A 27,661-nucleotide genomic window follows, 5' to 3' on the forward strand; every position below is an offset into this window, starting at 1 on the left:
ACCTCCGATCTCCTTATTAATCATGAACCTATCTCTATCTTAAAGACACTCAATGAGCTGGCCTCCACAGCCTTCTGTGGCAAAGAGTTCCACAGATTCACTACTCATTGCTGTTTTAAAGGATTGTCCCTTTAGCCTGAGGTTGTGCCCTCTGGTTCTAGTTTTTCCTGTTAGTGGAAACATCCTTTCCACATCCACTTTATCCAAGCCTCGCAGTATCCTGTAAGTTTCAATAAGATCCCCTCTCATCCTTCTAAACTCCAACGAGTACAGACTCAGTCCTCAACCATTCCTCATACGACAAGCTCTTCATTCCACAGATCATAAGGAAAATGAGCATACATGCATTCATGTGAAATAATACAAGATGAAACTGAAAGAAGCTGAGGAGTCTTTGCTAATACAAATCTGCCCAATGCAAAGCTATAATTGGCAATGCCAAAACAATAGAATACAAGTGAGAGAAAGTACTGTGCTTAGGTCACACCACACCTTGAATAATATGCCCCAATGTGATAGCTGAAATACTAAAGGAGATATTCAAGCATTGGATGAATCATAGAGAAGAGCCACCAGACTGTCAGGGGTCTGAGATTTTGAAAGATGGGGGAAAGCTGTAGAGAACTGGGCTTTTGAAATAGGAAAGAAGGCTTGATTATATAATGAATGTTATGGAAAATGTTATTACTAGCATAAATCATGGAAGTAAAACAAATGGACAGGGGTTCACAGTAATAAAAGACAAACTTTAGAAATTCTTCATGAAGCAAGTTGTCAACCATTGGAATCAGGGACTTCCAACCCAAAAAGAGTGGCAGAAGCAAAATCCATAAAAAACAGTTAAAGAAGAAAATTAGACATAGCAAGAACTGGAGTGTTGGGTTAATTGTCGGATAGATGGGCCATTCCTCTTCCCCAAGGAAGAGAAGAAAACGCTAAAAAAACTGCCCTCCAAAACCTAACATCCAAATCACTGCCAATCCTAACATATGACAAACTTCTTTTTATTACTCTTCTAATCTGGACTATTGCATTCATGGCTCCCAATGCGGTCTACGCTACATTGAAAAGACCAAACACAGACTAGGTGACCACTTTGCAGAAAACCTTTGGTCTGCAAGCAGGATCCAGATCTTTCTGTTGCTTGCCATTTTAACACATCACCCTGCTCTCCTGTCCACATGTCCAATGTTGGCCTTTTGCAATGTTCTAGTTAAGCTCAATGTAAACACGGAAGAACAGCACCTCACATTCCAAACAGCCACTTAAAAAGCCTTCTGAGCACAATGAGGTGGAGTAGAGGAAAGAGATTGAGAATCTGGTGAACTAGTGTGATGACAACAATTTCTCCCTCAAACGTCAACAAAACGATGGAGATAGTCATCAACTTCAGGAAGCGTAGTGGAGGACATGTTCCTGTCTACATCAACAGAGACGAAGTAGAAATGGTCAAGAGCTTCAAGTTCTTTTGGTGTCCAGATCACCAACAACCTGTCCTGATCCCTCCATGCCAACACTATAGTTAAGAAAGCCCACCAATGCTTCTACTTCTCATGAGGCAAAGGAAATTTCACATGTCCTCTATGATGCTCAACAAATTTTACAGATGCATCACAGAAAGTATTCTTTCTGGTTGTATCACAGCTTGATATGGCTCCTGCTCTGCCCAATAACGCAAAAAAACTACAAAGGGCTGTGAATGAAGCCCAGTTCCTCACTCAAACCAGCCTCCCACCCATTGACTGTCTACACTTCCTGCTGTCTTGGAAAAGTAGCCAGCATAACCGAGGACCCACATGCACCCTGGACATACTTTCTTCCGTTGGGAAAAAGACAAAAAAGTCTGAGTGTCAAATACCAACCAACAGGAGGACAGCTTCTTCCCTGCTGCCATCAGACATTGCATTGGACCTACCTGGTATTAAGTTGATCTTTCTCAACACCCTAGCTGTAATTGTAACACTACATTCTGCACTCCCTTCTTTATGTATATATGGTATGCTTTGTCTGTATAGAAACAATACTTTTCACTGTATAATTATACATGACAATAATAAATCAAATCAAAATCAAAAACTAGGGCCACAAAAAAAAACCCAGCTCAGAGGAAGGGTCACCCAGACTCAAAACACTGGCTCTATTCTCTTGCTCCACAGATGCTGTCAAACCTGCTGACAGTTTCCAGCATTTTCTGTTTTTATTTCAGATTCTAGATAGTGGGCAGCACAGGGACACAGTGGTTAGCACTACCTCACAGCGCCAGAGACCTGTGTTCAATTCCTGGTTTGGGTCAACGTGTGGAGTTTGCACATTCTCTCCACGTCTGTGTGGGTTTCCTCTGGGTGGTCCAGATTCATCTCACAGTCCGAAAGGTGTGATTAGGTGCATTGCCCATGCTATATTCTCTCTCAGTGTACCTGAACAGGCACCCCATAGCGTAGTGACTAGGGGATTTTCACAGTAACTTCATTGCAATGTTAATGTAAGCCTACTTGTGAAACTACTATGTAAACTTTAAGCATCCGCAGTAATTTGCTTTATTATTCTTCACTCCAACTTTGCTCTGTAGGTCACACCAGCTAACTTTACTGGCACTTACTTGGAGCAATGTTAATTGCTAACACAAACAATAAATCCTCTTCCTGAATTGACATTAAGTGCACCTTACCGCCTCTCTCGCGAACGTGCGGTGATAAATCTTCTTCTTCCCACTTTCATTGAAAACGGGTGCCTGGGGCTGGCTGGTAATGTTTAATATTAAACCATCGTCAGCCATGTCTCCAACTAAATTAAGTTTCAAACACTTTCAAATTAAAGTTGGGTGCCGACTGTTGACAAACTCCAGGAGATTTTAACTACACGTGAGGAGGCCGGGCGCCTACAAACAGGTTAGTAACGACTGGAAACTCAAGCGTTGCTAATGGCTAGAAAGGAGATTCATTAAGTATAAAGTAATAAACCCCTTTCTAACACAAAAATAGACGACTTGTTTCTCTCCTTCCAGTTATTTGCAATAATCTATAACTTTCATTTCCTCACAAATGCTGCCTCTCCTTCCTTCAAGCCGAATTATCTGCGATTTTAACCGCTTAGTGATATCAGGCAATGTTCTGGGCAGCCCGGTTACTAAGAGGCGGTCGGGGTCCTTTTGAGGTGGACGGTCGCGATCTTTGAGCATCACTTCCGGGAGCAGAGGTGGGCTTGTGGAAGATGGCGGCGGTGTCTGTGGCTTCGGCCAAGAGGAAGAGCAGTGGCGGTAGCGGCAGCAGTCCGGCCGGCGGGCGAGCTCTGCTCACTAGCAAGCGGGAACCCAGTGTCAAGCTTCAGTACCCGGTGAGCGGCCCCGAGCCGCTCAGCTGGTCCGAGGACAACCGGCTCTCCATCACCACCGGCAAAAACATCTATGTCCTGGAGCAGATCTGCGACCTCCATAACAGCGGGCTGGACATGGTGATCCACAGGACCTCGGTCCCTGCACCCAGCCAGAGCTGCTCCCTCAAGGTAAATCCCTCCCTGGCAACGCGAACAAGCCGACAGCAAACTCTCTGATTCCCTAGACAGATCAGTCAGTTTGATTTGATTTGATTTATTATTGTCACATGTATTAGCATATAGTGAAAAGTATTGTTTCTTGCGCACTATACAGACAAAGCATACCGTTCAAAGAGCAGGAGAAGATAGGATGCAGAATGTAGCGTTACAGTCATAACTAGGGTGTAACGAAAGATCAACGTAATATAAGGTAGGTTTGTTCAGAAGTCTGTTGGCAGCAGAGAAGAAGTTGTTCTTGAGTTGGTTGGTATGTGATTTCAGATTTCTGCGCTTTTGCCTGACAGGAGAGGGTGGATGAGAGTATGTCTGGAGTGCATGGGGTCCTTGATTGTGCTGGCTACTTTACCACACGGTAGTACAGTGGTTAGCACTGCTGCTTCATAGCTCTAGCGACCTGAGTTTGATTCCCGGCATGGGTCACTGTCTGTGTGGAGTTTGCACATTCTCCTTTTGTCTTTGTGGGTTTCCTCCTGGTGCTCCGGTTTCCTCCCACAGTCCAAAGATGTGCGGGCTGGGTTGATCGGCCATGCTAAAATTGCCCATTAGTGTCCTGTGATGTGTAGCTTAGAGGGTTTAGTGGGTAAATATGTAGGGATATGGGGGTAGGCCCTGGGTGGGATTATGGTCGGTGCAGATTCGATGGGCCAAATGGCCTCTTTCTGCACCATAGGGTTCCTATGATTCTACGCGTAGACAGAGTCAATGGATGGGAGGCTGGTTTGAGTGATGGATTGGGCTTCATTCACAATCCTTTGTAGCTTTTTTGCAATCTTGGTCAGTCACCACCTCTCCTGTCAGATGCAACACTTCATTATCCAAATAAACTCTCTAGAAATGTTTTTTTAAAAACAAAATACAATTTTCCAACTCACTGAACTTGTGCTTTAATTTGAAATTTGATATGTCATTTTGAAATGTAGTCTAGTAAGCTTCAATAGGATAATTTAAAAAGCATTCAGTAGATTCATGGCGTGGAATCCCTACGCTGCAGAAGGAGGCCATTCGGCCCATTGAATCTACACTGACAACAATCCCTGCTATTCCCCCAGTAAGAAGTTTCACAACAACAGGTTAAAGTCCAACAGGTTTATTTGGTATCACAAGCTTTGCGAGCGCTGCTCCTTCATCAGGTGAGCCCTCTGGCACTAAGGGCCAATTTATCATGGCCAGTTTACCTAATCAACACATCTTTGCACTATCGGAGGAAACCGGAGCACACGGAGAAAACCCACACAGTCACCGGGAGAACTTGCAAACTCCACACAGTAACCTAAGGCCAGAGTCACATCAGGTCCCTTGCGCTGTGAGGCAGCAGTGCTAACCACTGTGCTCTTGTTATGAATTTTCTCATGTTGTCTTAGAGGCTTGTTTTTTTTGTTTAAGTTTAGTTTTGTCGAGATTTGAAGAACCATGAGTTTTCAGAGTACTCTCTCAAGTTTGAGTGCTTTATTTTTTAAAGAGGTTATTGGACAGTCCATGAGTACTTTGGTAGAAGCATGGAACTCTCCATCAAAAAGTACTAGATGCTCGTTCAATTTATCATTTTAAATCTAAATTTGATGGATGTGGAGCTATGGTAGGGGAGGGTGTTTGAATGCAAATCAACAGTGATTCTATTGAAATGCAGAATATGTTTAAAGAGTTAAATGATCTGTTCCTATAATAATATTATGATGCTATACTTTGGCAATGCACCTATGTAGAATTTAAGATTTTACTTATGATTCCTCTCATTTTGCATTGTTGAGTATGTTATTTTGTTGGGGGAGGGAGTGTTGAAAGTTGAGGAACAGACTACAGTTTGGATTTTCTAATGGACAGGGACTTAAAACTAGCTGCTGTAGAACTTCCATCTGAACCAAACTTCACTAGATTTCTACCTCCGTGTGAATAGCTGAAGGAGTGAAGTTAAACCTATAGTTCCCAGCCCTCAGTCTCCAACATTGGATTACTGTTTGCTCCACTATCGAAAGTTATTACCTTCTAGACACTGCATCTTTGCTCCTTGGCATTTGCTTCCAAATGGCTTGATACAGTTCTACCTTCTTTCAAAAGACTCCTAAGACTATAACTCCTGAATGGTTTTCTAACCCTTTTCCTTACACCTTTTAATTTTTCCAGTCTCCTGTTTGGCATTATCCTCTTCCTTCTGTGGGCTGTGTGAAATATTCTTTTGAGGACTGTAAGTTGTTGTACTAGTAATGTTATTATTTTCTAACTGCAATGTATCTAGGTTATTTAAAAAAAATCACTTCCTAGTGCACAAATCCCAAATGGAACTTGAGTCTTGAAATTAATCTACAGTTTCCTAATTATTCCCCATTAAGGTTTGACTGTAACATAGCTGAAGGCTTTGATTATTTTCACATGAACAAGAATAAGTTACATGCTGTTAGGAAAGGCTAACTTTTATACTTTGTGTTTTAAGGTTGGCTCTCAAGCAGAAGTAAGTGACTGCAAGGAAAAGTTCCTGAGTAAAAAAGATCCAACTCTAAGTCATTCCCTAATGATGGATAGAGTCTTTAATCCTGAAGGGGGTGCTTTATCACCACTGCGAGGATTTAAATTCACCAGCTGGTCTCCCTTGGGTTGTGACTTCAATGGAAGATGTCTGTTGGCATCTTTGACCTTGGACAATAGACTGTCCATCCAGGTGAATGTGAACAGGTTGCAGTGGACGCCAGCTTTAGACATTACGGAGGTGTATGGTGAGATGCTATACGAGAACAAATACGGCCATTTGGATGCGGATCTGGGTGGGGGGCTGAAGAATTTCTCTGAATTCCAAAGGAGACATTATATGCAGACTCCTGTTAGAATGGAATGGTCCAGTATCTGCAATACCCAACGTGTAAAAGCCAACAATGAATGTGAAGACGTGGGCACTGTGCTGTTGGCCGTCCTACTTGAAAATGGTGATGTTGTTATATGGCAATTTCAAATCCCATTTCATGGCAAAGGGTCTATCATTGCATGCAGTACCATTGAATCAGGTATTAATGACCCAAGTGTTCTGGCATGGTGGGAATATGAACATGGTAGTCGCAAAATGAGTGGGTTGATTGTTGGTAGTTCCAAAGGACCTGTCAAGATCCTGCCAGTCAACTTGAAAGCGGTGAAAGGATACTTCACACTCAGACAACCTGTGGTTCTTTGGCAAGAGATGGATCAGTTACCTGTGCACAATATTAGATGTATCTCCCTCTACCACCCCTATCAGAAATGCAGCTGCAGCTTGGTTGTGGCAGCCAGAGGAACCTATGTTTTCTGGTGCCTGCTATTGATATCCAAAGCTGGACTGAATGTTCACAATTCTCATGTGACAGGCCTCCACACACTACCCATTGTGTCTCTGACAGCCAACAAACAAACTGCAAGTTTTTACACCTGCTCTGTTGATGGAACCATCCGAAAGCTGACTCCTCTCTTCACAGATGTAGCAGTGAAGTTTGATCATACCTTAATCAAGCTGCCAGATTCGATTGGCACAGTGAGACTTCATGGAATTTGCCTCAGCCCAAACAATGCATATCTAGCTCTTGTGACAGCAGAAGGCATAAATAATGGCCTCCACCCAGCCAGCCGCACATACCAGGTACAGTTTATCACATTAAAAACTCCAGAAGAAGCAGCTTCTAAAATTTTGGAATCTTCCATCCACAATTTATTCAAACAGGTGGACTTACTTGACCTTGTACGCTGGCGGGTGTTGACAGAAAAACGTATTCCTCCAGAGCTTGATGAAGCTCTAGACCATAAACTCCAGACAAATCCATCTAACTACTTATGGCGATTAAGACTTTTTCTCTTAAAGGTTTTATTTCAGACCTTACAGAAGACACCCTCTGAAGCACTTTGGAAACCAAACCATCACGAGTCAAAGATTCTGCTGCGTGACAACCCTGCATTGTTAGGTGAGGATAGCAGACAGCTAGATGAGGCAGAGACAAGTGCACAAGGTTGTCAACCAAGCAGAGAGGCTGGGAGTCAAGCAGAGGACTTGACTGTTGAGCCAAAAGAAGTCAACGCTGAAGATGAGTTTCGAGAGAGGATTGCAAAGCAATTAAGTGCAATTCGGACGAACATTGAAGTTGTAGAACTCCACCTGACACGTGAACACATGAAACGCGTTCTGGGTGAAGTGTATCTTCACACCTGGATAACCGAGAACACTAGTGTCCCAACCAGAGGCATTTGTGATTTCTTGACATCTGACCCCAGCTATGATGATAGGACAGCCAAGGTAGGTCTTTGTTTTGGTCGAATATTCCGTTCCACCCTCCCCTCAGCCTGCTTGATCATGAAAATCATTTGTGAGGCCACTCAGTCCTTTGAAACCCTACCAACTATAATTCCCAATGTATTTCAGCAACTGGGAAGAATGGATCTTTAAGATTCATCCCACAGCAGGGAAAGATCACCAGGACAGTTAGTCTGCAAATAGGCATTAATCATAATGGTTCTATAATGTAGCATAAAAGAATATTTTCTGTCTTCAATCCTCCACAAGGACCATTTATATTGGAAAGTTTGCAAAACTCTACATTTTTGTGTATCATGGGGAGGTGATGGCCTCGTGGTATTATCATTAGACTATTAATCCAGAAACTCAGCTAATGTTCTGGGAACCTGAGTTCGAATCCTGCCATGGTGGAATTTGAATTCAACAAAACATATCTGAAATTAAGAGTCTATGGATGACCATAACACCATTGTCAGAAAACCCCACCTGGTTCACTAATGTCCCTTAAGGAAAGAAATCTGCCATCCTTACCTGGTCTGGCCTACATGTGTCTCCAGACCCACAGCAATGTGGTTGACTCTCAACTGCTCTCAGGAATTAGGGATGGGAGTAAATAATGGCCAGCCAATGATGCCCATGTCCAAAGAATGAATTAAAAAAAGTTGAAGTTCTTGCTTTTTGGAACCATCTGAGGTAACATTAAAAATAATTTGACCAGATTTTCAAAAGTAGATCTTCCTGTGCTGTGTGGACGTGGAGAGAATGTTTCCACTAGTAGGAAAAACTAGAACCAGAGGGCACAACCTCAGGCTGAAGGGATGATCCTTTAAAACAGAGATGAGGAGGAATTTCTTCCGCCAGAGAGTGGTGTATCAGTGGAACTCTTTGCCGTAGAAGGCTGTGGAGGCCAGGTTATTGAGTGTCTTTAAGACAGAGATAGATAGGTTATAATTAATAAGGGGATCAGAGGCTTTGGGGAAAAGGCAAGAGAATGGGGATGAGAAAAATATCTCATGACTGAATGGCGGAGCAGACTCAATGTGTTGAGTGATCTAATTGTGCTCCTATGAGTTATGGTGTAACTCAAAACTCTGCCTTCTCTATTTTTGTTATATTTTTTCTTCAACTTATTGAATTAATTTATTGAGCTAAGGCTCCTTTGAGAAAAGAAGAGAAAATGATGGGCTTTTTTCTAGTGTTCCCCATTTTTCCAAAAGATCTTAATCTTGAATGGAATTTCTTGCAATGGAGCCAACAATGGCAACATAATGCAGGACTAGCAACCCCTAGATTGAGAGGTCGCATCTCATGTTGGAAAGTTCTAACTTTTAAGTTCAGTAGAAACATAATAACAGCAGAGACCACCACCACGTCAAGGCAGTGAGCATTGTCACCTCACCAACATCGCTGACCTCCTGAGAATAAAATTTTAAATCAAGAACTAGGCAATAAGAAAAGCTCATTCCGTATATTGCACCCCATCACATTTTGTTTTCAAATAAAGGGAGAGGCTAGCAAGTGAACAAAAGACACTCCCTCTGGTGATAGGAATTTGTAGGAAAGGGAGAAGGGACCGGGAAGCACTGGAGACAAGGATGGAAAATGAGGGATGGGGCACCAGTGTGGGCAGGTGTCCCGGGTCAGGTGAGGAGGAGGAGGAAGCGGGGGAGGAGTGACCAGCAGGATCGTTTCTTGGTCAGTGAAATCCTCCTGTTAGTATCCCAACCGCCAGCACAAAAATGACCGAGATGTAATTGACTGAATATGCAGTGGGGAATGGATCCAAATAAACTCTGGGCCTTAACCCATAAGCGTGTTACCAGTACTGGATATGGCTATGGTGTTGCATTACATTTTTCCTGATCTTGATCCGATCACTAGTGTGCAGTCTCTTGCACAAACTAAACCCTCCAGTTAAGAGAGCAAACATGTGCCAAATGAAATCTGAGAGTGACAAAGGAATGTACTGCACAGTGGATGAGTGCAAAAATGATGCACGAAGCCAGTGTTAAAAGTGCTGCAAATAATGACAATAAAGGAAAAGCAGTTAAAGTTTTGGATGATATTTGTGTTATCCTTAACCAGTTTCCTCCTTTCATAATTGTTACTGATGTCTGTTGTCTGTGTGAAGCACACTTCAGCAACCTCAGCAGAGAATAATACTATAACTTGCAGCCCAGGATTTGAAGCTTTCTCCCATTAGCACGAACATATTTGTTGGCCCCTAGGTGCGTTGTCTTAAAAAAAAACAAAATCTCAAAGGAGGGAGCTGAATCATCTGTAGCAAAAGATGAGCTACCACCAACCTTGCAGCAAAGAAAGAATGTGTAGAGACGAGGAATTCTTGGGTGGCAGGCATTGAAGCATAAACATATCATTAAAACTAAACTGCCAATCGCTCATTTAACTCAAAGATGCCTCCTCTGCTATTACAACTACAGGTTGCAGAATGTGGGCACTGCTCCAGTAAGATTGCATCAAATCTTGACAATGCCTTGGCAGGTGCAGCAAAATTCTTCATTTGTCTTTGTAGACCAATCCTCGGTTTCTAAGTTGAACACTTTTTACATGAAAAGCTGATGTTTAGAGTTTCTGTAGGTGTGACATTTAAAATGGAAGCAGCAGCAACTTGTGCACATACAAGCTTTAGATAATGGGCAGTTATTCTGTACCACAGAGTAAAATTATTCTTTTAATTCTAAAATGGATCGGAAAATGGTCTTTATTTGTATAAAGCAGAAAGAGAGATTTAAAAATGTTTTGGGGATAATAGGAATGGCTAGTTCAGAGAGGGGATTTTCACAGTAACTTCATTGCAGTGTTAATGTAAGCCTATGAATAAATAAATTTAATTACTCCTTGTCTGCACAATGAAATTCTGGAAATCTGTAAAGCAACGAGCACACAGTTGAATATAATTAACCCTAAATAAATCTGTCAAAACTTTATCTCCAGAATGAAAGCGAATGATCCGGATTTTAAAGCAAGAATGACAGTGAGGCTGTCGGTGCTCACCGTTAGTAACAGGGTGAATCTAACAGCAATTTCCAACATTCTCACAACTACATTTAAATGCCAAAATCATGAAATTGCAGTTAGATTTGTTCTGCTCTTCAAACTTCACTATATCATTATCTCCTCGAGAGACCCAGTATTAAGATACACAAAGGATGTGAAATTTCAGTGCTTGCCCTCAACACTAAAGACACTGGGAAATGTTGGGGTTTGCCCATTCAAATGTGTGAATTTTTAACTGTGTGATAAAATAAATTTAAATAGCCGGATATTAAATATTAATTTAAATTAAGCATAGACTTTCATTCCTTTTAAATTTTAATCATCGCAGATTTTTAAAAGTTTTCACTGTTCCCCTCTTTTGCTCTTATTTATGTCTTATTCCCATCTTTCATTTCCTCTCTACTTTTTAAAAAAATTTATTCGTTGGACATAGGCATCACTGGCTGGGCATTTATTGCCCATCCCTAGTTGCCCCCGAGAAGGTGGTGGTGAGCTGGCTTCTTGAATCACTGCACTCCACATTCTGTGGATTGACCCACAATGCTCTTAGGGAGGGAATTCCAGGATTTTGACCTAGTGACTATGAAGGAACGGCGATATATTTCCAAGTCAGCATGGTGAGTGGCTTGGAGGGGAACTTGCAGGTGGTGGTGTTCCCATGTACCTGCTGCCCTTGTCCTTCTAGATGGAAGTGGTTGTGGGTTTGGAAGGTGATGATATACATACACTACTTTCTGTACATGGTTCAATATTTTCATTTGCACTTCCTAGTTTGAGAGACATTCTTTTGCTTATCCTTTATCTAAAAGTCCCAAATACCCTGTGGCACCAGACTCAGTTGGACCCCTAATGGGTTGCTGCACAAAAACCCACAAAGTCTGGACCACTGTTTAAAAAAGGAAAAAGGCAGGTAACTACAGGCTGGTTAGCTTAACGTCTGTAGTTGGGAAAATGCTGGAATCCATCATTAAAGAAGAAATAGCAGGACACCTGGAAAAGTGGTTCGATGAAGCAGATGCAGCATGGATTCATGAAGGGAAAGTCACGTTTGACAAACTTACTGGATTTTTATGAAGATGTAACGAGTGCGGTTGACTGAGGGGAACCAGTGGATGTGGTGTTTTTAGATTTCCAGAAGGCGTTCGATAAGGTGCCTCACAAAAGGTTGCTGCAGAAGATTAAGGTACATGCAGTTGGGGGTAAAGTGTTAGCATGGACTGAGGATTGCTATCTGATAGGAAGCAGAGAGTTGGAATAAATGGGTGCTTTTCTGATTGGCAGTTGGTGACTAGTGGCATGCCGCAGGGATCGGTGCTGGGGCTCAACTGTTTACCGTATACATAGACGATCTGGAGGAGGGGACTGAGTGTAGGGTAACAAAGTTTGCTGATGACACAAAGATGAGTGGGAAAGCGAATTGTGTGGAGGGTGCAGAAAGTCTGCAGAGAGATTTGGATAGGCTGAGTGAGTGGGCAAGGACCTGGCAGATGGAGTATAATGTTGGCAAGTGTGAGGTTATCCACTTTAGAAGGAATAATAGTAAAATGGACTATTATTTAAATGGTGATAAATTACAACATGCTACTGTGCAGAGGGACCTGGGGTCCTTGTGCATGAATTGCAAAAAGTCAGTTTACAGGTGCAGCAGGTGATCAAGAAGGCAAATGGAATGTTGGCCTTTGTCGTGTGGGGCATGGAGTATAAATGCAGGGGCGGGGGGGGGGGGTCTTGCTGCAATTGTACAGGGTACTGGTGAGGCCGCAACTGGAGTACAGTGTGCAATTTTGGTCCCCTTATTTGTGAAAGGATATATTGGCCTTAGAGGGATGCAGAGAAGGTTCACCAAGTTGATACTGGAGACGAGGGGGTTAGCTTATGAAGAGATTGAGTAGATTGGGCCTGTACTCATTGGAATTTAGAAGGCTGAGGGGTGATCTCAAAGACATATAAGATAATGAAGGGGCTAGATAGGGTGGAGACAGAGAGACCCTTTCCACGTAGAAAGGAAACAAGAACTAGAGGACACAGCCTCAAAATAAGGGGGGGAGGTCAGTTTAGAACAGAGTTGAGGAGGAACCTCTCTCAGAGGGTAGTGAATCTCTGGAATTCTCTGCCCATTGAAGTGGTGGAGACTACCTCATTGAGTATGTTTTAAGTCACAGGTGGATAGATTTCTAATCAATAAGGGAATTAAGGGTTATGGGGAGCAGGCAGGTAAGTGGAACTGAACCGCTACAAGATCAGCCATGATCTTATTGAATGGTGGGGCAGGCTCGAGGAGCTAGGTGGCCTACTCCTGCTCCTATTTCTTATGTTCTTATGCCACTAAGTGTGATGAATTGTTCACTTGCTGCTGAGTGCAAAATCCATACCAATGTAATTGAAGATTATGTCATGCCCCCTATTGTTATTAATGTGCTGATCTTCTCCATTTATATATCTGGTAATTACAGACAAACAATATTTTGCAGTTTAATTCATCTATTTGTGAAAGACCCTAACAGTACTGTTTCTGTTGCAGCATTTAATAGCTTATTGAATGATTCCAGAGTTTCTACTTGCTCTATCTAGAAGTCTGTTCCATATGTTTATCCTGTGATGATACTGTGCTATTGATATATTTTATGTACAAGCAGGATTGCCTAATGATTCAGTTTTTTTGACAGGAAGTCAATATGTTTGGAAAATTTGCAATTCAAATGTTGAGAAAGCAAGATAACTCATTTCAGCTAGAAATATGTTACTTTGTAGAGTTAATGTGCTTTTGTTTACTTTCAGATTAGAATGATTGATTAGAGTCATGTGATCCTGGCTTACTGGAGGAGCTAGGCTTGTAGCAGGAAAACAAGTTTCTCTTTTCATTTTTAAAAGTGAGTTACTGGAGGGGCTGTTCAGAGATAAAAGTCTCTGCTCTCCCCAGAAAGTCTCTCTCTGGAATCTTCGCGGCTGTTACTCAAGTCAGAGAAAGTATACCTGTGATTGCAAACTATATTGAAAGTGGGCTTTAAGTCTGTAAGAGAAACCTTATTTAAATGGAACTGAATTAGTAATAAATTAGAAATTGGAAAGGTTTCCTTTTGAAGTATTATTCAACTGTTAAAAGTTAAGCTATGCTATTTTGTTTGAGCGATATAAAGACTTTATAGTAAATAAAGCTTGTTTTCATAAAAGAATCCTAATTTGTCAGAATTACACCTGGAGTGAAGCATCCGATTCTCACATTTATGCCGAAAATAGAAATAGTTGTGGTCTAATCTGACTTCATAATATACCTTGGAGTTTGGGTGAAGCATCCTAACGATCCCCCTTCAAGTAGTGTGTGGAGAAAACTTCCTGATACCAGCCCAAATTTTATCTTTTATTAGTTTAAACCTGTGACTTTTTCATAGAATCTTTACAGTGCAGAAGAGGCTCATTCGGCCCATCAGGCCTGCACCAACAAAAGTCCCACCCAAGCCCTATCCCCATAACCCATGTATTTACCCTACTAATCCCCCTAACATGAAGGAGAAATTTAGCATGGCCAATCCAAACCAACCCACACATCTTGGACTGTGGGAGGAAACAAACACTCAGAAGAAACCCAAGCAGACACTGGGAAAACATGCAATCTCCACACAGACAGTGACCCAAGGCCAGAATTGAACCTGGGTCCCTGGTGCTGTGTGGCAGCGGTGCTAAACACTGTGTCATTTGTGATTAAAAAATGAAATCTCAGAATTACTTTTTCTTTACTCTTCACCCTCTGATTAAACCTCTCAAATATCTGTTTTCTTTTCTTGCCTGAAATATCCACTTTTTCAACCTTTCCTCAACTTAGATCTCATACATTAGAGATCAGTCTCTTAGTTGTTCTCTGCACTGGAGTTTGTTTCCAGGAAGACTGAACAGCGGGCAACGTTCAAAGGTGTAATCTGGCTAGGATACTATAAAATTTGATAATTCTCTCCTGGCTTATGGCCTGAAGTTTGTATTTCAATATCCTAATGACTTTGACTGGCGCTCTTCATTTGACAGTTTAGTGTCAGTTTCAGCTACTAAGACACCTAAATATTGAGTATTTGTAAGGATTCCTTGTGTGCAAGTATAAGAACTTTGTATATGTGTGCACTTGTATTGCTCATCCCTAGTTGCCCTTGGAGGGCAGTTAAAAGTTAGCCACATTACTGTGGCTCTGGAGCCACATGTAGGCCAGACCAGGCAAGGACAGCAGATTTCCTTCCCTAAAGCACATTAGTGAACCAGATGGGTTTTTCCAACAATTGACAATGGTTTCATGGTCATCAGTAGATCCTTAATTTCAGATTTTTTTATTGAATTCGAATTTCATAATTTGCCATGGCGGGATTCAAACCCGGGTCCCCAGAACATTAGTTGAGTTTCTGGATTAATAGTCTAGCGATAATACGACTAGGTCGTTGCCTTCGCTATGTCTTTCATTATCTGTTGTAAGTAGATCGAGAGACATTCCACAAACTTGGTGCTTTAAATCTCTGGAAATTCATCTAATTTCAAAGCACGTCACTTAAAACTCATTTTTTTGGAGAAAACATACAAATTCCAAAACCTAGCATCCTCTATTCTTTTGCTTCTGGTATTAGATGCCAGTATTTTTCATCTGGGTACACCATGGCTTAGAGGCGCCATCCTCTTTATGGTGCAGTAATGTGCTTTGATTTACACAGATCCTCCTATCATACTGCTTGTGATGGTTCCACTTTACATTTCAGGTCTCTGAATTTACGACTGAGGTTTGAAGTCTGCTTGGGCATGTTCCTGTTTGCTCACTCAATTTCTTGAAGTTTTTGATTTATGTCAGATATTCTTCATGCATGCCTGTGGTGCTGCTGCCCGTGTTTACCCTCCTGTAGTGTGAAGGTGCTGCACAATTCCATACTAAACTTCAATTTATGCACTTAAATCTCCATTAGCTGATCTATTAATGAAAGCCGGTGGTGAACGTTTCATTCTTTCTGGCCAAAGGTGATACATAGTTTTATCAATACTAGAAATATCACAGCATCTTCCTCTTTAGTGCAGAGGTTTGTTCTCCCCGCCTGTCACACCAGAGCCCATGGTTCAGTACCCTGACGGGGAGCTGTCGGTGCGGCGGCTGTGTGTGTTATTGGGTGGTACAGTAGTTAGCAAGGCTACCTCACAGCGCCAGGGACCCGGGTTCGATCCCAGGCCTTGGGTCACTGTCTGTGCAGAGTCTGCACATTCTCCCTGTGTCTGCGTGGGTTTCCTCCCACAGTCCAAAGATGTGCAGATTAGGTGGCTTGGTCATGCTGAATTGCGCCTTAGTGTCAGGGAGACACTAAGGGGATAAGGCTTGGGTGGGATTGTGGTTGGTGCAAACTTGATGGACTAAATAGCCTCTTTCTACACTGCAGGATTCTATGATACATTAATTATGTTGGTTATTTAGCGCAACTAATATAACGAGTTGAGCACTGTTATTGCTTCTGTGTACAATAACTTGTTTTCCCATGATCAGCGCTATTAGGATCTGATATGGAAGAAAGGCATTCTCGTTTCTTGAAAGCCAATGCTATTATAAAATGCTCAAACGCAACATTTTTGTATGTAATGTGTGGTGCAGGAATGATATTCAGCCTGGAATACCCACTAGGTTTCATTGGCTTTCTCAGCACAATTTCTTCAACCCAAAATCAGTCAAACCAGAACAAAATATCAAGGGATTTCGAGCACTGATTGTTCCTGTGATCACTTATGCTAGTTTTTTTTAAAAAAAGAATTGTATGCGAAGTCAGCCAGAGCCCCACATCGAATTAATCATTAAGTTGCATTTCCAGTGATCGTACATATTGCAAGCCGCTTTCAAAGCTCTTCAAATTAAGGTTTTTTGGCGCAAGAACACTAATAGGCATGTTTTAGAAGTTTTCCTAATTTACTAAAAAAGCTGACTATTATACACTGATACAACCAGTGAATGTGGATGGTGGATTTGAATTCCATAAAAAAAAATCTGGAATTAAGAATTTACTGATGACCATGCAATCAGTGAAAGGTTCGATAAAAATGTTTTTCTTTGATTTTAAAATTAGGTTATTCACTGGTGGTAGACTAGACCACATCAAAAATGTTTTTTTTCAGATGTATAAGTAGAACTGCACCAGGTTCCCACTCTCCACTATATATTGGAATGTATCCTGAAATGCTATCCAATTGTGATGTTCATGGCAAATTTTACATTTGGATGATATATGATGAATCTGAACAGAAACCTGAGTGTGCAAATGATTAAAACTAATTCTAAAACTAGTGCAATCTTGAACACAGTTTGTGCCCATATCACTGAAGGTTCCCAAAGTAGAAACTCCTGGTCAGCAAAAGAAAACTTGTGACAGCTTGTTCTCACTGACAATGAAAAGGGGATTGCTTCACAGGAGCTGCTTGAAGTAACGCGCAATCTTTTTAAGAGTTTCTATTTTTGATGTTACAAGCAGTTAATCTCTCTCTCACCGTTGCTCCCCACCCGCCATTCTCTCTCCCTTCCTTGGCATAGGTTCTGATTTCTCACAACTTGAAGAAATTGACCAAACAGACATTTCCTGAGCACTGTTCCCTCTGTAAAGAGGTTCTACCGTTTACCGATCGACGCAAGGCTGTCTGCTCCAATGGTCACATTTGGCACAGGTAAGCCCAGTCAGTTGCCAAAGGCATAGGATGCATCCGATATGGGAACCTGATGATTTTTGTATCTTGTGCATATGTTTTTTGTGTGTTTTATATAGTGAAAATCCAGGGGCATTGCAACATTTTTTTGCCAGATTTCTAACTTCATTTTATGTAAGAACTTCCCTCTACAGCCTTTGGGAACACCTAAAAATGTTACTTTTTTTCTAGTGTTTTTTAAAGAGTGCAGCTTTTAACTATAACAGTTGGTGGTTCATTTTTGTATGAACACTGGAACAGATTGGTATAAATTAAATACTTATTGAAAACAATTAGACCACAAAGTTTGGATACCTGTGTTGTTTATGTAGCTGTCCACTACTTATTTTATTTTCTGTAGTTTGGGATGTGTGCATATCTTAATTGCGCTGGAGATCATCTTGATAGTTGGGTAGCTTGTTTGGTGGTAGTGGTATTGGTGGTGGTGGCATTGGTATTATAAAGTTATCCAGATTGGTGTGAGTTACTGGATGGGTTTTTACAATAATCCACGTGCTGCATGCTCACCAGTACTGAGACTTACTTACTTTGCATTCCAGAGGCAAATTTGATTAGATTTTATTATTGTCACATGTATTAACATACAGTGAAAAATATTGTTTCTTGTGCCCTGTTCATAGAGATGGAAATGAGAGAGTGCAGAATGTAGTGTTATGGTCATAGCTAGGGTGTACAAAAAGATCAACTTAATGCAACGTAGGTCCATTCAAAAGTCTGACGGCAGCAGGGAAGAAGCTGTTCTTGAGTCAGTTGGTATGTGACCTCAGACTTTTGTATCTTTTTCCTGAAGGAAGAAGGTGGAAGAGAGAATGTCCAGGGTGCATGGGGTCTTTAATTATGCTGGCTGCTTTGCTGAGGCAGCTTGAAGTGCAGACAGAGTCAATGGATGGGAGGCTGGTTTGCGTGATGGATTGGGTTATAGTCACAACCCTTTGTAGTTCCTTGCGGTCTTGGGCAGAGCAGGAGCCATACCAAGCTGTGATACAGCTAGAAAGAATGCTTTCTATGGTGCATCTGTAAAAGTTAGTGAGAGTCGTAGCTGATATGCCAAATTTCCTTAGTCTTCTGAGAAAGTAGAGGCATTGGTGGGCTTTCTTAACTGTAGCATCAGCATTGTGGGGGGACCAAGACAGGTTGTTGGTGATCTGGACACCTAAAAACTTGAAACTCTCAACCCTTTCTACTTCGTCCCCATTGATGTAGACGGGCATGTTCTCCACTACGCTTCCTGAAGTTGATGACAATCTCCTTCATTTTGTTGACATTGAGGGAGAGATTATTGTTGTCGCAGCAGTTCACCAGATTCTCTATCTCATTCCTGTACTCTGTCTTGTCATTGTTTGAGATACGACCCACTATGGTGGTGTTGTCAGCAAACTTGAAAATCAAATTGGAGGGGAATTTGGCCGCATAGTCGTAGGTCTATAAGTAGAGTAGGGGGCTGAGAACACAGCCTTGTGGAGCACTGGTGTTGAGGATCATCGTGGAGGATGTGTTGTTGCCTAGCCTTACTGATTGTGGTCTGTGAGTTAGGAAGCTCAGGATCCAGTCACTGAGGGAGAAGCCGAGGCCCAGGCCACGGAGTTTGAAGATGGGTTTTGTGGGAACAATAGTGTTGAAGGCTGAGCTGTAGTCAATAAAAAGGAGTCTGACATAGGTGTCCTTGTTATCTAGGTGCTTCAGGGTTGACTGCAGGGCCAGGGAAATGGCATCTGCTGTGGACTGTTGCGGCAGTAGGCAAACTGTATTGGATCCAGGTAGTCTGGGAGTTTGGAATTGATTCATGCCATGACTAACCTTTCAAAGCACTTCATAATGGTGGATGTCAGAGCCACCGGCTGATAGTTATAAGGGCATGCTGCTTGGTTTTTCTTTGATACTGGGATGATGCTCGTCATCTTGAAGCAGATAGCAACCTCAGATTGTTGTAACGAGACGTTGAAGATGTCTGTGAATATATTAGTGAAGTACAGTATTGATCTATTCTAACTCCCTTTACAGATGTGTTTTGACGTACCACGCTTGCCAGAGTCTGACCTATCGTAGATGTCTGTTACAAGACAGCATTGCTCGGCAGCACTTACCCTCAGGTGAGCTATTGGTAAAAACATTGAAAGGAATTCATCTTAAAGCGTTGTGTTTTTGAAATTTCGTCGATGTAGGTTTGTGAATTTGAGCCTTCTGTTGCTGCACATCATTGACCAGAGAGTCCATTGTCTAAATGAGCTGAAAGATGGAGAGGCGCTAAGTGCACTCATGTGTTCCACGCTGTTGATGCCTGTAACTGTTCATTAGCAGAAATATTGTTCTTTACATCTTTGGCTGTAACAAACTTTATAAAGTGGCTGTCAAAGTTAACCATTTTGTTCATCAAGGAAAACGATTGTCCCATAACCTCTGTTCCTTGGGGGATCGTACACACCTTTTGTGTACGCTGATCATGCAACTGTCTGATAAATGAATCCTGAGGTCTGGGGGGATCCTCAGACACATGAGGACAGCACAGAAATTGCTGGGGAAGTTCAAACTTCTTTTAGGCAATTACCCTGCACTGCGAACCATCTAGTACTTCAATTTAAATCAGAGGCTGTCTTAACAGGATAGTTATCCAGGAAAGTTAGAAGAATTAAGAGCATTTCTAACTCCTGGGTAACGATACTAGTGACAGCATCCCTCCTCAACTATCCTCACCAACTGGTTTCCCCGCATCCACCCCCTCCACCCTGATCCAAACTATTTATTTTACATACTTATCTTCTCACTGGCTTCTCTAAAGAGGCTGGGCCTTTATGTCATCCAGTGCTGTTTATTTTTTAAAAAGTGTGTGGGTGGGCATGACTCCTTCCCTCTGACTCTCTGTATTTGACAAATGGACTCAGGATCCTGTCGCACTGCACCTTCCTCACCCAGCCACAGCCTGAAGGTCAGCTGTGAGAAAGGTGCGGCTGTATTTTGGTGCAAGTACGAAAGAGCAGTGTGGCAGTCTGACTGAGATTGACGGAGGTTGTGGCACATAGTTTTTATAAATGGAGGATTCCAAACAAACCTTGTTTTTGTTACAGAAAAATCATAGAATTCCTACAGTGCAGAAGGAGCCCATTTGGTCCATCAAGTCTGCACCGACCACAATCCCATCCAAGCCCCATCTCCATAACCTAGAAAATGCAGTTGTTAGTAGAACCTTTGTGCACTCTGATCATGCATCTGTCTGATAAATGAACAAACAACAACCCGAAGAAAAGAACATGTGCAAATTCAGCAACCTTTATCACTTTTCCAGGATGCGATGCACATAATGAGCTAGGCAGCTACCGGATTGATTTGCTTGCAAATAATACAAACAATTAATGACCTGAATAACCATTAATCTGCTTTTGGAATCCCAACAGTGCAGAAGGAGGCCATTCGGCCATCGAGCCCGCACCAACCACAATCCCATCCAAGCCCCATCTCCATAACCTCATGTATTTACCCTGCTAATCCCCCTGAAATCAAGGGGCAATCTAGCATGGCCGGGCCACCTAACCAGCACGTCTTTGGAGGGTGGGAGGGAAATTGGAGCATGCAGACCCAGGGAGAACATGTAGACTCCACACAGACAGCGACTCAAGCAGGAATCGAACCCAGGTCCCTGGCACTGTGAGGCAGCATGTTAACCACTGTGCTACCTTTGATGCACTTGATTAAAAACAAAGAAATAAAGGGACTTTGTATTTACATCGTGTCTTTTATAACCTCTGGGCATCTCAAAGTTCTTTACAGCTAATTAAGTGCTTTTGAAGCATTGTCACTATTATAAAGTAGAAACATGGCAACCAATTCATACACTGCAAGTTCCCATTATGACAATCCCAGTTGGTTTTACTACTGGACGAGAAGGTTCCAGATTGGAACCCTGGCTCAAAAGACTAACTTTTACATTGTTTTAGAAAACATGCATGGACAGAGTGACAGGAGTGCCAATTAGCTTTCAACAACAAAAATATTATTTTACATGAAAAGTTTGACTACAATAAATAATCCTTCACTCCCACTTATCTTCACAAATGTACACAGATTTTAAGGATAACACAGGTTACAAAATATATTGTGCCATAAGGTATTCAATAATTACATAGTCCCTGTAACCCTCCAGGCTAACTGTGGTCAGACAACACGACATCCTGAAACTCAGGTGCTACTCAGTCAATTTTCAATGGATTTTTCCTCAAATCCCCTTCAGGTGACTATTGCCCTGTCAGCCAAGTGATCTCGCTGGAGGCTGGCTTCCTCCTGAGTGTTTCCAAACTCCATTTTCGAACAGACATTACATAGAATCTTCTTTCAAACACTGCTTTCCCTCAATTGTTTTTAGCAAGAATCTGCATCCAGGTTTTCCAACTCTCCTTTTGGTACTCCTTTGTCTTGAACAGCCAGGAACATTCAAACTTTCATACAGTCTCTCAGTGATCCAGCTTTTTCCCTTTGTAGTTTCCTAGTTCCACTCCTATAGGTTTGGTTTAAAAAAACGCTCAAAACTTTGCAAATCTAAAATGTGGCCCTGGTTGCTAAGCAACAACACATTATTTCTGCAAGCTTGTGGTTACTTTTCAGGTTGTAAACAATTACAGATACAGTTGAACTGCTGCCAAAAACTCCCATACATGCAAACATCATTGTTTAGTGTGAATCTAACTAGAGTTTACCCTTTCTTCCACAACAACGCTAAATTAAACTCAGTCACATCTGTATTTTATTTCTGATAACCCAACAATACAAGCATTAATCACTTACAACTACCTCTGCTTCCTGACGCCATAAAAAAAGTAATAATGATTAGATGCTTTTTCTAAAGTGAGAAATGCAACCATCTGAACCAAGCTGAGATCTCAGGTGGAGAATATGATCTAACTTTACCCCCACTGTTCCCCACTTGGCAATCTGTAAGATGTACTTTCTACTCCAGGGTTACAGAGGGAAAACAAAGCATCACAACAATGTAGTTCCTTGACACTGTTATGTTCAAAGGCACCATTGACACAACTTCAACTACTTTAAGAACAAAGAACGAAATCAGCCCGGGAAACAGGCCCTTCGGCCCAACGAGCCCACGCCGCCATCTCAACACCACCAGTCCACCTCTCTACCCACGACCCCTGTCTAATGTTTTATGGCCATCCAGATTGACTTATTTTGCACTTATTTTGTTGAGCTTAATTACAAGAAATGTTTAAAAAGAAAATGAGGACAAATTTTGGACCTGATGCTTTTGTTGAAAGATCTGAGTTTGAAGATGGCCACATTCACTATCTGGGTTTTTAAAAAGAAAACTTAACTTCATGCTGAGCACTGTAATTGCGGTGGTCTATTGGGTTGCTTACTGCCCGGTTCAGAAAGTAAATTGATGAGATTTTTACTTGCTGGCCATTAACTTTGGAGGTGAAAACCATTTCATTAAAAACTGGCCTGTAGCCAAAATGCTAGTCCGCGGTGGCCCAGAAATGTGAAAATTGACATGGTTAGCCCCTCACAACCTGGTCAACTTTTGATGGGATTGTCTTTTTTAATATATGAAGAAGGCAGCTGTGACAGTACAATTGAATCACAGCAATATTGTTTGTTGGCAGTGCTAAGATTAGATGACACATTTGTAATCCAGATAGGGAGGGCCTACAGAATAATTACCTTTAACACTGACCTTCAGACGAGTCAGACAGTTGTTAAATTACAAACCCCAGTTGCAAATAAACTATTAAAGCCATCTTTAATTTCCTTGACAGGTGAGTTTCTACCCATTTACATTATTTTTCAAAAGAAAATTGAAGCATGTTGGTGCAATGCATTTTATAAATAAACCAATGAAGCATAATATTAGTGCATCCCCACAGCATCATGGCTCTTTCACATCAATTTTTTCTTAATCCTTTTTGGGGAGGCGATGCCTAGTGGTGTTATCACTAGGTTATTAATCCAGAAACTCAGTTAATGTTCTGGAGACCCAGGTTCGAATCCCACCACGGCAGATGGAGGAATTTGTATTCTGTTTTAGAAAAAAATCTGGAGTTAAGAATCTACTGATGACCATGAAACCATTGTTGATTGCGAGAACAACCCATTTTGTTAGCTCATGTCCTTTAGGGAAGGAAATCTGCCATCCTTACCTGGTCTGGCCTACATGCAACTCCAGAGCCACAGCAATGTGACTCTCAGCTACCGCTGAAATGGCCTAGAAAGCCAGTCCATTCAAGGGCAACTAGGGTGACGCCAATGCACCACAAATGAATAAAAAAAATCTTGGTTCATACAATGTGCCACTGATTTTTTTATCAGATGTGCCAGTTTATTGGTGAATGGTGTGACTGTGGCAGATTAGGGTAACTAAATATGTAATAATCCTAATAACAAAACCAATTTTCTTCAAAAGCTTTTTGATTTCAATCTATAATATGTATTTTGTGGTACGATACTTTGCTTTAATTGACCTATTATTGAAATATTTTTCTCACATTGCAGACCCTGACTGGATAAAGCGCCTGCTACAGAGTCCTTGTACATACTGTGACTCTCCTCTCTTCTGATTAAGCATTCAAACTGTTGGACACAGGAGGATCAGAGTGTACATCTGTATCTTAAGTTTAGCATTGGAAAATGATGCTTAAGATATTTACTCCACAGTTAGGGGAGTATTGTGTTTATTCGATAGTGGCATTGTCTTCTATCTAAAGATGTTCAGAGATGCAGCTTTGGGACACAAAGAAAAGTTGAAGGCTTCTTGGCACCTTCCCACCAACATCACGTTCATGAATTTCAAGGGCATTGGAGAGGACAGTGTGTAAATCTTGCTCATCACATTTCTTCAGGAGTAGGAAATGAATGTAAATTATTGCCGAGAATAAAAGAGTGCTGTAGATAATGGGAATATTTCTAGCACAGCTGAGCGTAGAAAGTGCAGGAATAATGAAGAGAACTATCTGTTTAAAGTAGTCAGATTTGAACAAGTGAAGTTTGTCTTTCCAGGGCAAGTTTTGACTAAATAAGTGGAAATGTTAACCTTTGTCACAGTTTTCTGAAGGATACTTGCCTAATTTTGCATCTGCAAAATCAGTTACACTAGACTCGAAGGTTGCGGGAACAATAGGAAAAGGAAGTTCTTTATTACTTCATCATTAGAGGATTTGAGTCATGAATGGTACACATTGGTATATCCAATATGGCTAAGGTATTTAGAAGATCTTTTACAATTTATGTTTCTCTTGACCACAAATAAATCCCACAAATGTCAGGTCTATAATGGAATTATAATCCGAGATGTGTGGGAGGGGGAGGGATGGTTGGGGGGGATGGGGAGGATGTTTAAGAGCTGGAAAGGATACAGCTATAATGTAAAGTGACCCTGTATTTAAAGGTTAGGCTGGAAAAAGTGAAATTCAATGACACACTGTTGGCCTTCAGATGATATGGACCAGTCATTAAGAGACTGGTGTGTTACTAGTTTGGGACAGTCCATTAGACTTGCTCTATTGTCTGTCTTCAATTAATGTACATTTTCACATTTTTTAAGTTTTTTGTTTAAATTTTGGTTAACGACTGCAACTGTTGCGTACATTTGTGAACGCAATTTAAGACGTGAAAAACTACTCTTTTTGTACAATAAATTTGGTTTTCTCAATAAATCTGTTACAGTTTGGATAAAATGTACCATCTTGTGAAATATAAATGGAAGTGTCTTGGGCATTTTTTTTTTAAGTATGGCTGAAGCTGCTAAATTGCAGTTTCATTATTGTACACCAGTTTTTGGATTACTTCCATGAAGCAAAACCTCTTGCCGTTCATTTCAAATGGTAAAATGCTATTCACATAGCCTTCCTTTTTGGAAGGACAATGAAATGATAATTTATTAACCGATTTCATTTGTCTGTATAAACCATGGTTTTCTAAAGACAACATCAGGAATTGGATAACTTGCCACTTCCCACCTGTTGATCCTGCTGCTCTGATATTGGCCAACAGCTAAATGTTATTTATCTGTATTAAGCAATGGGTACCTTTTTAATAGATCAGCCAAAAACTAGAAGGTTTTGTTCCTGAAGAAAAAAGTATTTTTGGACTGGATCCTAATCCTATAGTTGTTGGGTAGCATCCATCTCCATCATGCAAAACTAAATCAATTAAGCTTTAAAGTAAATGCACTTTTACTTTATACCCGATATAACTATTGTATTTTTTTAAAAAAGTCTGATGTTTTAGCCACACTAGTAGAAAAAGGTGACCCATTCTAGGTGTCCCCACTTTAGTTGTAGATAATATTTGATAACTGACATAAGGGGAACATATGAAGTACAAAGCACTAGGTCTTGAAATGTTGGAAGAGATTCTCTAATTATCCATTGAGAATTGAAATCTCACACAGGAACCTTTTTTCTCTGAGCTGAATCGGTCTGATTTCAAGACCTTGAAGAAGTTGATTGTGATGATAGATGATCAATCTGAGCAAAGCATTGGGAATTCCACTAGCTGGGTGTTCTGGAGTCTTGGATCTGGGTGACAAATCTTTGACCTTTTGTGATTCCACCAGAAACCTGAGCTTGGTGATGCTATTTTTGTGGGTGTTTTGCTTGGGGGTTAACTATGACCTGGACAGATACTTCTGCTTAACTTGATCATTTCTTCCAACATTTTACGAAGAGCAATTTATCAGCAAAATTTCTCCCCATGCACATTCAGTTGAGCACAATGGTAAAATAGTATTGGAGTTAACCCATCATATTTCTTTGAGAAGAATCACATTCCCGAAACCAAATATTACTGTCTTGTGGCAGGCTGTGATAATGGCCTGCATTACAATCTCCAGGTATACTGTGTGCCCAATGCCATTTTGCTTTATAGACCTTTTTAAGCAACATCAGGTTAAAGGTTTGGAGTTAGAAGATCTCAGTGACAGCTTTTTATTGGCACCCTAGGGAGATTTCCTCCATTCTGCTCTTTATTTTCACTTTCCCTGACTCTTTGGTGATTTCAATGATTTGGCTGTTTAACAATTGCATTCAATATACTTGATGTAGTTTTATCTTATTAGGAAAATCTTCAAACACTGACTCATTTATCCAGTAGTGAAATCGCTAAATTCTAGCAATCTGTTGACCTTTTGTCCTATTTACCCTTTACAGTAATGTTTCAATTACTCAACTCCTAATTAGACAGTTTGGGATATTACTAAAAAAATCTTTCTATTAAAACAATGGTATCTCTTAGTCACCAGTTTTGTAAGTCAAAGTTTACTTTAGAAAAGTGTGGGCACAGGCCTGATCTCCCAATCTCTGCTGATTTCAGTCAGGACAATGGCTAACTACAGATTAGAACAAAGAACAATACAGCACAGGAAACAGGCCCTTCGGCCCTCCAAGCCTGCACAGCTCATGCATCCAACTAGACCATTCGTTTGTATTCCTCTATTCCCAGTCTGTTCATGTGGCTATTCAGATAAGTCTTAAACGATCTCAGCGTGTCCGCCTCTACCACCTTGCTTGGCAGTGCATTCCAGGCCCCCACCATATATTATGGGGTATAGAGTATAAAAGCTGGCGTCTAATGTTGCAGTTGTATAGAACGTTGGTTCGACTGCATTTGGAGCACTGCGTCCAGTTCTGGTCGCCTTACTACCGGAAGGACGTGGAGACCCTGGAGAGAATGCAGAGGATATTTACCAGGATGCTGCCTGGTATGGAAGGACTGAGCTATGAGGAGAGATTGGGCAAATTGGGGTTGTTGTCCTTAGAAAGACAGAGAATGAGGGGAGATCTAATAGAGGTGTATAAGATTATGAAGGGTATAGATAGACTGAACAGTGGTAAGCTTTTTCCTGGGTTGGATACAAAAATTACGAGGGGCCACAGGCTTAAGGTGAGGGGGGGGGGGGGGGGAGGTATAATTTGGATGTTAGAGAGAGGTTTTTCACACAGAGGGTTGTGGGGGCCTAGAATGCACTGCCAAGTAGGGTGGTGGAGGTAGGCACGCTAGAGTTGTTTGTGGTTTACTTAGATAGGCATATGAGCGGATTAGAGATGGAGGATACGGGAAACTGTTCTAAGTAAAGATCAAGAGCCTTGGGACATTCCTGGGAATCAATTGATTCCTATGGACCTTCCAACATATTTTACGGCTCACTTGTCT

At 41.3% G+C, this 27,661-nt stretch overlaps 2 protein-coding genes across 3 annotated transcripts in view; one reads left to right on the top strand and one right to left on the bottom strand.

Moving 5' to 3' along the window:
• The window catches only part of ddx31 (DEAD (Asp-Glu-Ala-Asp) box polypeptide 31), a 120,724-nt gene extending 117,617 nt beyond the window's left edge, over positions 1 to 3,107 (bottom strand). For both annotated transcript variants that reach the window (XM_080211965.1, XM_080211966.1), the window contains exon 1: positions 2,669 to 3,107. In XM_080211965.1, the coding sequence (XP_080068091.1) occupies positions 2,669 to 2,776 (108 nt within the window). In that variant the 5' untranslated portion in view covers positions 2,777 to 3,107. The remainder of the gene's footprint in view (positions 1 to 2,668) is intronic.
• Positions 3,108 to 3,210: 103 nt separating this feature from the next.
• gtf3c4 (general transcription factor IIIC, polypeptide 4) lies at positions 3,211 to 27,378 on the top strand. The gene is made up of 5 exons (XM_080212213.1): positions 3,211 to 3,501; positions 5,981 to 7,795; positions 17,343 to 17,473; positions 19,514 to 19,602; positions 24,005 to 27,378. Exons 1-5 carry the CDS (start codon positions 3,211 to 3,213, stop codon positions 24,067 to 24,069), a joined length of 2,391 nt encoding a protein of 796 aa, XP_080068339.1. The 3' UTR covers positions 24,070 to 27,378.
• Positions 27,379 to 27,661: the final 283 nt, after the last annotated feature.

The sequence above is a fragment of the Carcharhinus amblyrhynchos genome, chromosome 25, assembly GCF_965287045.1.
Source record: "Carcharhinus amblyrhynchos chromosome 25, sCarAmb.v2.hapA, whole genome shotgun sequence".
Lineage (NCBI taxonomy): Eukaryota > Metazoa > Chordata > Chondrichthyes > Carcharhiniformes > Carcharhinidae > Carcharhinus > Carcharhinus amblyrhynchos.